Source organism: Tachypleus tridentatus, chromosome 12 (assembly GCF_004210375.1).
Source record: "Tachypleus tridentatus isolate NWPU-2018 chromosome 12, ASM421037v1, whole genome shotgun sequence".
Lineage (NCBI taxonomy): Eukaryota > Metazoa > Arthropoda > Merostomata > Xiphosura > Limulidae > Tachypleus > Tachypleus tridentatus.
In genome coordinates, this window is record NC_134836.1 from 11,078,792 (window position 1) to 11,091,697 (window position 12,906).

Here is a 12,906-nt window from a genome sequence, read left to right on the forward strand (position 1 = left end):
ACGTCAACTGGCCCACGCTGTTCCATTGTTAATGTTGTTGTCCTATGACAATCCACGTAAAGCGTCACCTTTTGATGATCGACGCTGAGGTCAACCTTATGCCATTGCTTGTCATTCACCTGCAATATCACAAACTGGCGTTAGGTTTACGTATAGAATTAAGGGGAATGTTTAGGTATTGATGTTAATATATTAAAACCATAAATACTTTTCTTGTATATGTAGTATATTTTCAATGAGGATCCGAGTGTGGCTTAGTGGTTACCGTGCTCAGACTTTGAACCTAAGAGTTCGTGGTTAGCACTCTACTGAGGCACAAAAACGTGCTTTGCCCTTTGAGGTCGTAAGTTCGTTATAAGAATGGCAGTCAGATCACACTGCTCGATCAAACAAGAGTAGCCTAAAAGGCAGTGCTGAATGTTGGCTGCATTTTCTCTAGTCTAGTAGAGACGACTATGGGACGATAGCCTTTTAGCAGCTTTGTGTCTACTGCGTATGTATTATCTTTATTTTGCGATAACTGTTCGCGAACTACAAATATTATGATGCATTATTCGAGCACGCAAACCATTAGATCATGGCTGACCCATCGCGGTTATACCTTAAAAGCTGGTTAACTTAAGCATTTGTTGTTGTTGTTGGTTTTTTTTTCACAAAATCTAAAGTGTAAAGTCCGTTATTACAAGAAGTCCAGTCTTGTTCTATTGGGTGAGATGGAGGCAAAGATGAAAATCCGCGAAACTGACTAAAAACCTCCGACAAATGGAGCATTCTATAAAAGATTGGAACTCACGTTTATTTATTTTTGAAATATGTAAATTAAGTGTAGGAACAGAAACTTTTTAATCTAATACAGCTACTTCGCTTAATTTTTCCCACGCCGGTTGTTCAGATGTAAATATAAAGGCTTATAATGCTACAAATTAAGTACAGAAAGTTTATGATGCAGCTAACAACAGTCCTCCAGTGGCACAGCGGTATGTTTACCCGCTAGAAACTGGGTTTCGATACCTGTGGTGGGCAGAGCAAAGATTGTCCCTTGTGTAGCTTTCTACTTAATTCCAAACAAATTAACAACAATAATACTTTTGTTCTCCAGTGACACAGTGGAAAGTCTGTCGGATTATGACGCTGAAAACTGGATTTTCACAACCGCGGAAACAAAGTTGTGCTGAAAAACAAATAGTTCAATTTCAAGAGAGGAAGAGAAAACAAACAAAAGTTAACACAACCAGTTCTTGTTGAGAGAAAAGAATACATTATATAATACAGCCAGTTTGTGTAGAGATAAAACAGACTCTAATGTAGTTAGTTCGCGTAGAAAGAAAACAGACACGGTCTGATACAGCCAGTTCATGTAGAAGAAAACATACATAATCTTCTATAATCAATGTGTATAGAATGAAAACAGACACTATCTAATACAGTTAGTTTGTGTAAAAAGAAAACAGACACTATCTAATACAGTTAGGTTGTGTAAAAAGAAAACAGACACTATCTAATACAGTTAGGTTGTGTAAAAAGAAAACAGACACTATCTAATCCGGAGAGTTACTGTAGAAAGAAAACACTGTGTAATACAACCATTTTGTGTAAAAGAAAACAGACACTGTCTAATACAGTCATTCTGTGTACAGAGAATACAGACATTATCTAATACCACTAATTCGTGTAGATGAAAACAGATAGTACATAATAATAGCCAGATAGCGTACAAAGAAAGCAGACACTTGTTCATGTTTTTTTACGACTAAAACTTTTACAATTCATAAAATATATGTATATTATTTACAAACTCTATGTAATATAAGTAAAATAATGTTATATATATGAAGTGATAATACTAATTTTGTACTACATTTAAGTGTCAGTTTCAAAATATAACAGGTATTTTTGGCTTACCACTCAGGAAGTATTCTACCTTATGGTATATGCAACAAACATAGGACTTTTATAATAATACCACTATGTACGCGAGCGATAATAAGTCAGTTTTTGAAGTCCTACTAAGTAGAAAAGTTGTAAAAGAGAAGATAAACGTAAATATCCTAAGTTTGGGTGTTGGGAAGGAAATTAATGTTTGTTTATACAAAACTAATGAAATACTTACCGATACTTGTAAGTGTAGCTATGAGTTTAGTACGTCGCTTTTAGTTTTATGTTCACTAACTAGTCAAGGTTTTCTGATAAAACAGCATTTTTAGAAACATTTGGTATTATTATAAATTTCACACTAACAGATTAGGGTACGTCTATTAAAATAATATTTTCCACAACAGTGAAATCGAAGCACATGAACTTTATTGAAAAAATCAAAATTACAAAACGAAACTGTTAAAATATTTTATACGTAAAAATACAACAAGAAAAAACAAATAAATGTAATTTGATTCTGTATTTCAGTAAAAGTTATTTCGTGTAAGTTGGACCACTTGAAAGATTATTTATATGGACGAATGAGACAGACTTGTAGAATGGAGTGCTCTAACACAGTTATGGCTTTTTCAAGTCTTTATCCTTAACTGTTTTCCAGATGACACAGACAGAGAGAGCCACAGTACAGACAGTCCCTGAGGCTTTTATTAACATCTTGTGTGGTCCCTATATAAGGTAAAGATACTATAATGAATCTATGATGGAAAAATGTATTAAAATGGTAAAAGGATAGTTCACAATAACTCTACAAAAGTATGCATATAAGAAATTGTGGTAAGAATTTAACTAAAAATAAATGAATCATTACAAGAGATTTAGGCACAAGCTCGAATATTATTCAAATATCTAAATTACTCTAGATTATTTTATTGTTGATTGAACGGGACTTATAAATCCATTAATACTGTATACAAATCACCGTTATAAGATGCTAGCTGTATTTTTTTTAATTTGCTAGCCCAAGTTTTGCTGATGAGCCTTCAATAAGCTAAACTGTAGTCCAGGTAGTAAGGCGGCAAATCAAGGAAACCATTAAGCTTCTACCTAACGGATTTTCCTTCCAATTTTACCTTTGGTGAAATTGGAAGAACAATCTATAACACACATATGCAATCATTAAAAACAAACTTATTTAGATATTAAGCCAAATACAATATTTAAACAAAAGGAATATTCCAATAATGTTTTGTAAGTCTATATCAAATTAACTTATTTTATCTGTTCCCATAATTACAACCAAACCAAAGTATACTCACAATGTAAATTTCATTATTATTCTCCTTAAGTTCCTAATAAAATAAAAACAAAGCAAAAAATTAAAATATGGAAGGAGATATAATGTATTGTTTGAGAGAGTTTATGATAAGGTTAGGCTTTTTTTTTTACAAAATTGATGGAAAAAAGAATTTAAGCTGAAGCGAATAAAAAACTATGAACAGCATATGTGCAGCGAAATCTTATGTTGCGTCCTCAAAAACGTTAGCGTATAATGGATAACGAGAGCCGTCAAATCGTTCGACCACGTAACCTATTTGTATTCGTTTAAAATCTTATAGATTTAATAGTTCTAAATTTAAAGGGCCCGGCATGGCCAAACCATGGCGTGCGACTCGTAATCTGAGGGTCGCGAGTTAGCATCCCCGTCGCGCCAAACATGTTCGTCTTTTCAGCCGTGGGGGCGTTATAATGTAATGGTCAATCCCACTATTCGTTGGTAAAAGAGTAGCCCAAGAGTTGGCGGTGGGTGGTGATGACTAGCTGCCTTCCCTCTAGTCTTACACTGCAAAATTAGGGACAGCTAACACAGAGAGCCCTCGTGTATCTTTGTGCGGAGTTCAAAACCAAACAAGCAAACTACAGCGTTAATTAATTAAGATTTTAACATCAACACACTGGGATTCTAACTACAGCGTTATTTAATTAAGACTAAACATCCATACACTGGGGACTCCAACTACAGTGTTAATTGGCTAACACTTTAAAGTAGGGTCGGCTAGCATAGATAGCCCTCGAGTAGCTTTGTGCGAAATTCAAAAAACAAACAAACATCTAAATTTAAAAAAATATTTAAATATTTAAATAAATTTAAATATATCTTAACAAAATTTATTAGCCTTTCAGTTAAGAGTATAAGACTTTTACAAACAATTTTCCCTAACTCTCAGCCTTTTTATAACTTTCTGCTATGTGACAAGGGCCGTTACAAATTTATCTAAACAATCGTTAAATTTCTCATTGGAATGAACCGTGTATTACAGACGAAACGTACACTTAACTCTTTAGAATATAATATTACACAATACGTCATTTGATAGATAAAAACATTCGCTTTATACTGATTATGGGCAATATATAATTAAACGTAAGAGAGAACTATTAACAAATCTCGACAAAGAGGATGTGAGTGTAAGTGTGGCAAGAGGGGTATTTGATAGTCTTGTAACCAAACGAGACTGATGGCTATAAAATATATCATTTTCCATAAAAGTGCAACCGAGTATGATATCACTTGTGCAGCCAATGAACCCGGGTGTCACTGCCTGCTTCAAGACATTATTTTAGAAAGACACTCCAAAAACTTATCAGTGAAACTAATTGCAACGACAAACCAACAGTCCAAGAATTCGGGAAAAAAAAGTTTGAGATTTCTTATTCTGTTTGCTGATTGTGTCTACCTGGGATGAAGTTTCGAACCGTCTAATGAACAATGCGGGGAAGAAAACATATCCTACTGCAGTGGCCTCCCTCGAAGGATTCAATGATACATCACATATATGTAGTGCAATTAGCAAAAGAAGTGGGCTTCAAAGAAGTAGGGAAAATTATGTCGAAGAACTATTGAAGGTATGGTTGGTATGCTTCTAAGCAATGAAAATCTTCATGAATTAGACAAACATACTTCTGAAGAAGAAACTATGGGTGATAATGGTAGCAATTTTACTCAATAGAGAAGCTTCACAGTCTAGGAGCTAAGAGATATGTTTGAAGTTTCAATCAATATTATTTGAAAACATGACCCTTTTGGATCGATCAGCAAAGGCAGTACAGACTGTTAGAGATTCTTTAGCATGCTACCATGAAATTTTAAATGCAGAACTACAAGTAGGAAGGCAATCAACCTTGGACTCTACTTAAATAAAACAACACACAAGAAACTCAGTGTCTTCCATACAGATAAGATGGCAGATATCAGTGACGTTAATGACCTTACACTCACATTCTCATCTTCCACCCAATCCTTCTCTAACATCTTCTTCAATCAAGTACAACACATACACTCCTGAAGATAACAACATAAAAATGAAAGATTGTGATAAAATCTTTTTAATATGCTGTTTAATATTCTGCAACTTTTGCACTAAAATTGTTTGCTGTTTAAGTCATTGGTTAAAAATGTCACAAATATGTTTTCTATTAGAAAAAAAAATTACAGTGTACAGAGCTGCTTCAAAATGGTTTTCAATGAAGTGTTTGGTTGGTATAAATGCTTTTTAAAGGTTCTTGAACTCAGTTATAAATGTGTATATTATGTGTCGTATAGTACAGTAAAATATGTCTAACCTGGAAACTTAATGAGATGGAAACCTGTGCAAGCCAGAAATATCAAAATTTTGCAGCATTTTCTAAAGATTTGTCTTATAAAAAGGCCCTCTATATGGCAGAACCTGCACAATGCAGAAGAAAAACTGCCTTTCACCTACCTCATCTATCAAGAAGTAGGATTAGAACCTGGGTAAGGCAGTAAAATTGTTTTTGATTAAATATTAATTTCTTATTTAATTAATAATTTCTTTAAATATCAATAAATTCTTGTTTAATTAAGAATTTGTTTTGTGAACATTGACAAGAATGTTTTAATAGAAACTGATTTAAAACCTATAATACAATCGCAAGATGGTAACAGTGTGAGAGATTCAGAAGATGAACAAAATGGTAAAGATTGTGAGGAAATAGAAATTCCTACTTCATCGCAAGTGTTAAGTTATATTAACGCTATCAAATTATGTGCAAAAATGAAGGGGGAAAATGAACTTCATGGAAAGGCCGTAGAATTGGTGTTCTCTTTTAACCGCATGAAAAAGCCCAGTAAAAAAATGAAACACATTGAAATTGGACACTTTCTTTAAATAAATTTGATTAGGATTTTGTGCCCTTATGTATATTTTGAATGTCTATTTTTGTTCTTATTCTAATAAATATAGCATTCTCTCTCGGGTTTGGGTATCATATGTACCCTGGAGGGTCAGGTGCTCTTTGACTTCTATCTCCTAGCATTGTTTGTTTGTTTTTGAATTTCGTGCAAAGCAACACGAAGGCTGTCTGCACTAGCCGTCCCTAATTTAGCAGTGTAAGACTAGAGGGAAGGCAGCTAGCCATCACCACCCACCACCAACTCTTGGGCTGCTCTTTTACCAATGAATAGTGGGATTAACCGTCACATTATAACGCCCCCACGACTAAAAGGGCGAGCATGTTTGGTGCGACAGGGATTCGAACCCACAACCCTTGGATTACAAGTCGAATGGCTTAACCACCTGGCCATGCCAGGCTAATGATTGCTAAGAATAGGAAAAACTCATTCATTAATTATGGTCCCTCTTCAATATCATATCATATTTCATTATTTTTTTAAGAAAAATTGTTCTGCTTTACCTTGCATAGGCAATGTTTATGCTTTTACAGTTTCTATTATTCTATCCCTCACAGTTTCCATAATTTTTATTTTGGAAAAATTCCTTCTTATACATTGTTTCATTATAATTAATAATTTTCTGGTCTTTAAAACTGACATATAACGAGGGCCCCCATTACTGTAATTTAGCAATATTTATTATGTGCAATAGAAAGAAAGATGACTAAGGAGCAGCCTAAAAAATAATTACATCAAATAAGTTAACAAAATTCTATCACTATTAAATATGAAAAATAACAGGAAAGAAAACTAATGAAAAAAGTTTAGATCAGTTTCAGGATTGGATGTAACTTATTTTTATTATTTAATGTTTAGAAAGAGAGATCACATACAATAAACACCACCAAAAATGATGTAATGAAAATAGAAAAATTTAAAATCTATAACTACCTTTAACATTTCCACATCTTCTTCCACTGTACCCTGGAGGACACAAACATCTTGCTAAAAATTGGTAACGTGTCTTCAAAACAAGTGTTCCACCATTTAAACAAAAATATTGTTTCTGCAACTGCCTATACTGGCACAAGTGGCCTGTTTGTTTTTGAGTGAAAAATGAATATTAAATTATTATAGTACTGAACTATAATACAAGATGTTATTAAACTGAAACAATATAAAAACATTTAACAATAATGCAAGATATTACTAAACTAAAATAGTGTTGAAACATTAAACAATAATGCAAGACGTTACTAACTTAAAATAGGGTTGAAACATTAAACTATCACACAAGATGTTACTAAACTAAAACAATTTTGAAACATTTAACAATAATAAAAGATGTTACTAACTTAAAATAATGTTGAAACATTTAACAATAACACAAGATGTTACTAAACTAAAATAGTAAATAGTGTTGACACTTGACACATTAAACTATAATACAAGACATTACTAAACTGAAACAATGTGAAGTTTTGATGAAAGTTTTGCTCAGCACTATTTATCTATTTCGTATCATGCAATGTTTCATGTGTCTTCAGCACCAAATAATAATTTGTATTAGTTAGAAGCATCCCTAGCCAAATCACCTTTCTTTGTGGAATGAGAATCTTGTGCATTGAAAAATAGTTCTAGTTGTAACTTCGGATTTCTTTCAGATTTCATCATATGCAGTTTTATCCGAAAATATAACAATGTTCAATGGCTTACTGTTTAATCAATGATATAATCCTTTGAATGTATTTTTATGTATGAGTGTTAGACCACGATTGTAAACTGATTCAAATGCTGCGTGTAGTGATATAGTATTGTATAAAGGATTCTTTGTTTGTTTTTTTAATTTCGCACAAAGCTACTCGAGGGTTATCTGTGCTAGCCGTCCCTAATTTAGCAGTGTAAGACTAGAGGGAAGGCAGCTAGTCACCACCACCCACTGCCAACTCTTGGGCTACTCTTTTACCAATGAATAGTGGGATTGATCGTCACATTATAATGCCCCCATGGCCGGGAGGGTGAGCATCTTTGGCGATGGGTGTATAAAGGAGATGAGCATCCGTATGCTGTATCAGATACATGTGAGACTGTTGTAAGAAGTATTGTAATTATAATGAAGCAGATACGAGAAACTTTCAGGATTGGATTTTTCCTGTTTTTTTGTATTCAAACTATGACTGTATTTGCCCCAAAGTCAGTAAGCAACTGTTTAAATTCTCTTGATCATAAACAACAATATTAATTTTTGTGGGAATTTCCCTGATTCACCACGTGGGTTTGGATCTAATAATAGAATTTGCTGTTTTGTTCATAAATGATACTTTTGTGTTCAATAAACTGTAATCTGAGAAAGTATTTGTTGATATTATTCTGAATTCTTCATAGATTGGCATGTTTTCAGTTCAATTCTGCATTTATGTCTACTGCACTTTGATATGTTTTATGTGGCCTTTATGTGTTTTATGTACGAGTTATAGGAAGATATGTTGTTCTTGCTAACCAGATCAAGTTGTGCGTGTATCATGCCACTAAAACGTTTTGTCATATTGTATACTTTCAGTTATTTTTCTTCGTTATAGTTGATGGTCGCTTATTGCTTAGCATTTACTATTTAATAAAAAGATCAGTAATGTAACACTTTGGCTGTATTACTGGATCATAATACATTACATAAGACAGTGGACAATTATAAACAATATTGAAACATTTAACAAGAATACAAGATGTTACTAAACTAAATCTGTTAAATTACTCAACCTGAATATAACGCACGTTACTGAACTTACCTTTATAACCACGCTTACAATGGCAGTGATAGCTATCTTTAGGAGCATTAGTACAAGTTCCATGATTTTTACAAGGGTTGGGTGTACATTCATCTATGTATGGCTGGTCTCTGACAAGCTCAGGGAGGTCCAGATCAGAACTGACAGACATGACTGAAAAATAAATGTAACACTTGTTAGTAATATGAAAGAATAATTTAAACTCATTAAATGATTGTAAATTTTAATAGTGAGGAAAATATATTCGCATTTTGGAACAGTAATATCACTTTGTATGTGGTACGTGGGCTGAAAACCAAATCAAATCTCCAAATTATACGACTGTTAACAAGAGGGAAGACAAATGATCAACAGCATAAACTGTCTATGCACTTACTCTCACCCAATACTGACACTGACTGTTAGTTTTATAATATGTATTCATAAATTCATAAAATTTTAAAGGGACAAAAAGAGATTCTTAGCCAATCTAATATGTTTCTTCCAGCTTCTGACTATAACTACCTCTAACTACTCATGTATTCATTAAATTTTGTCTTGAACTCAGTTAAATTTTCTGCCTCCATTACCCTTGGAGGCAGCTCATTTCAAAAGCCAACCACCCTATTTGGAAAGTAACACTGTCTAAAATGCAAATGACTCCAATACTGCCAAAATTGGAATTTTTGAAGTCTTGTTCTATTGTTTTTGCTGGCAAACACAAAATGGTTTGATGGATATGTGTCACTGATACCCTTAATATTCTTAAACCCTTCAATCAAATCCTCTTTCACCCTTCTCCTCTCCAGAGTAAACAAGTTTAGATATTTCAGTGTGTCCTCACTGAACAATCCCACCATCACAGGTATCATCCTAGTGGCTCTTTTCTGAACCTTCTCCAACAATTTAATGTCCTTCTTGAGAAATAGATCCCAAAACTGTACACATTATCTAAATGGGGCCTTACAAGTTATCTGTACAGTAAAACAATATCTCTTGTCTCATATTTAGTATTTCTACCCAGATGCTACCCAGAATCCTATTAACCCTATTTCTAGCTATGATACACTGTTTAGATGAATCAAAAGGTTTATCAATCACAACACCAAGATCTGTTTTCTTCAACCACAGTATTTAAATGAAAATGTGTTCATATAGCAGCAATTACATCACAGGCTACAACACTAATCCATGCCTGAATCATTTTAGAATTTTTAAAATTATTTATTATTCACAGATTTACATTAAAATAAAATAATTAAGAAGTATCAATAACTATTTCTATGTTTGAAGTTAATTATTAATGCAATCATCTGACAATGTGAAACAACTCATAATTCATAAGAACATTTGTCAAAAAGAAGCTAACAATAACTGTGATTTAAAATAAACACACACTGTAGAAAAGATATTTATTGTGACAAGATAAGTAGCATTTTGTATAAGTAATCCATTGGAATAATTTATCATCAAATTCAAGTCATTTGTTAATTTTTGTCGACTTTGACTCACCTTTGCAGTCTACTAGAGAGCGGGATCCACTGTATGATATTGTTCCACGTGGACAAGATTTACATTTGGTTTGTCCAGTCATATCTTGGTAATGGTTTCCTGGACAATTTTTACACTGATTATCCTCTTCATAAGTTCCAGTTGGGCACTCCCCTATTGAAATCATTAAAGGTTCCATTTCATTACATGAAAACTAGCAAGAAAAAGAGTATAAAAATATGTCTTCATTAATAACTAGTTTATTTACTCTAGCAGACAAAATTGTTTGTTAGAAGCTAAAATGGAATTACTTAATGTTTGTATCTTTATTTTAGCAGAAGAAAACGTTTATTAGAAACAAACTGATAGTGTCTAGTACATCAGACCAACAGCTGTTATGATGTGTTTATCAAAATCTAGCAGCTGTTGATTGCATCTAGTACTTCAGATCTACAGCAGTTATGATTTGTTTATCAGAATCTAGCAGTTGTTGATTGTATCTAGTACATTAGACTAACAGTTTTTGTGGTGTGTTTATTAGAATTAATAAGTTGTTGGTTGTGTCTAGTGCATTAGATCTACAGCTGTTGCAGTGTGTTTATTAGAATCTAGCAATTGTTGGTTGTGTCTACTACATCAGATTAAGAGCTTTTATGGTGTGTTTACTAGAATCTAGCAGTTGCTGGTTGTGTCCAGTACATCAGATCTACAACTTTTACGATTTCTTTAATAGAATCGAACAGTGGTTGGTTTTATGTAGTACCAGAGACTAACAGCTGTTATGGTTTGTTTTTTTGAACCTAGCAGTTGTTGGTTGTGTCTAGTACTTCAGATCTACAACTGTTATGGTGTGTTTATTAGAACTTAGCAGTTTTTGCGTCTAGTACATTATACTAAGAGCTGTTATAGTGTGTTTATTAGAATCTAGGAGTTATTGGTTGTGTCTAGTACATCAGATCTACAGCTGTTATGGTATGTGTATAAGGATCTAGCAGTTGTTGGTCATGTCTAGTGTGTCAGATTTACAGTTCTTATACATATAAGAGTCAGTAAAAGAGCTTTCCAAAAATAAGAAGTATATATAATATATTATGTATGTAATGGACATTTATCTTTTGAATTATTTCTTGGAATGACATTAGGAAACTTGGTCCTTTTTCTTCAGTCATTTAGCTCTAAAGTGGATTTTTTTTTATATCTAGCATGTATTCTTGCTACTTACATTTAGTCTGTTTTGTTATTCCAATCTAGAAATGCTCATTCCTTTGGTCAGATAAGATTCAAACCCTATGTTATTCCAATATGTTAAATTAGTAAGACACCAGCTTTAATAAAAAATGAACAGTCATCACTGGAAAAATTAGAGGACAAAACATTTGATACAAGGATGCCGACATTAATACATTTTCATGATTTGTTATACATCCTTACCATCCTGCAGAACCAAAAAAAATTCAATGTAGTTTTGGTGTTCACTAAATTAATTGTATCTTTAAAACAAAAAGTATACTCTTACAACATCTGTTGGTGGTGATGTTCACAACAAAGCCCCTTTCTTGACAGACAAGATGAAAATGAGTGTCTGTAAATGTTTCCTCCAGCAGAATGGCACTGAAATTGAGAAACTCATTTTTGAATGTTGGATCTGAAACTATAATGGCTTTGGTATCAAACTGTACTGTTTCAATGAGAGCAGTAATGTTTCTGTCCTGAGTAGCTGTACCTGGCTCGTTTATTGCCTATGGATAGAAAGATTCAGGTCATTCAACACTGTGATTGATGATGGTTAGTATCTACTAATATAAATATTTTATTATAATGAAATCAGGTGATAAAGCTATCGATGTAGATGTGACATATATACATATACTGAAAAGAGTCAAGAGATGAATGTATTCCAGCAACAGTATAATATTTGGAATATAAAATATTTTTATGAAAGTGTATGAATATATGTTGGTTAAGATCATTATTCATTAATGTGAGCATAACCTGGCAATCCTTGGCATGTATGTCTATAATAACAATATTGGATATGTAAGTAATTGTCTGTGAATAGCTAAGAAATCAGCTGTATGCATTTAATGCATACACATAATACATACACCATAAACAATGTAGCAAATGGTTATCAAAGATGTAGTAACGAATTGTCAATATTTTGACCTTATTACAAAATCCAGTAAATTTACTGACCATATAGAAGCTGTATTTACACAATTAGGTTGGCCACATGTAAGCTATCTTTACACCATTAGAATGACCACATGTAAGTTATTTTTACACCGTTAGAATGATCACATGGCAGCTGTCTTTACACCATTAGGCTGACTACGTGGAAGCTATTTTTATATTATCAGACTAACTGCACAAAAGTTTTCTTTCTATAAAAACACACACACACACACATGTATGTATGAATAGATGTGAAATAAGAATTTGTGGAAACATACACAACTTTGATATCCATAACTTCACATTTCTAATCTGATTTTTGAAGTTCCTCCGTATCAAAAGTAATAATGTATTGAGAACTTGTTCTGTTACTGCTTTCTACAGCTGATTTACAATTTTTTATTCTTA

The 12,906-nt window shown here is 32.9% G+C and overlaps 1 protein-coding gene across 6 annotated transcripts in view; it reads right to left on the reverse strand.

Moving 5' to 3' along the window:
• Window positions 1-2,284: 2,284 nt before the first annotated feature.
• Window positions 2,285-12,906, reverse strand: part of LOC143234465 (sushi, von Willebrand factor type A, EGF and pentraxin domain-containing protein 1-like) — a 54,084-nt gene continuing 43,462 nt past the window's right edge. For all 6 annotated transcript variants that reach the window (XM_076471851.1, XM_076471852.1, XM_076471854.1 and 3 more), the window contains 6 exons: window positions 11,840-12,062; window positions 10,345-10,497; window positions 8,854-9,006; window positions 7,019-7,162; window positions 3,192-3,224; window positions 2,285-2,601 (listed from right to left, as the gene is read on the reverse strand). In XM_076471851.1, the coding sequence (XP_076327966.1) occupies window positions 3,217-3,224; window positions 7,019-7,162; window positions 8,854-9,006; window positions 10,345-10,497; window positions 11,840-12,062 (681 nt within the window). In that variant the 3' untranslated portion in view covers window positions 2,285-2,601; window positions 3,192-3,216. The remainder of the gene's footprint in view (window positions 2,602-3,191; window positions 3,225-7,018; window positions 7,163-8,853; window positions 9,007-10,344; window positions 10,498-11,839; window positions 12,063-12,906) is intronic.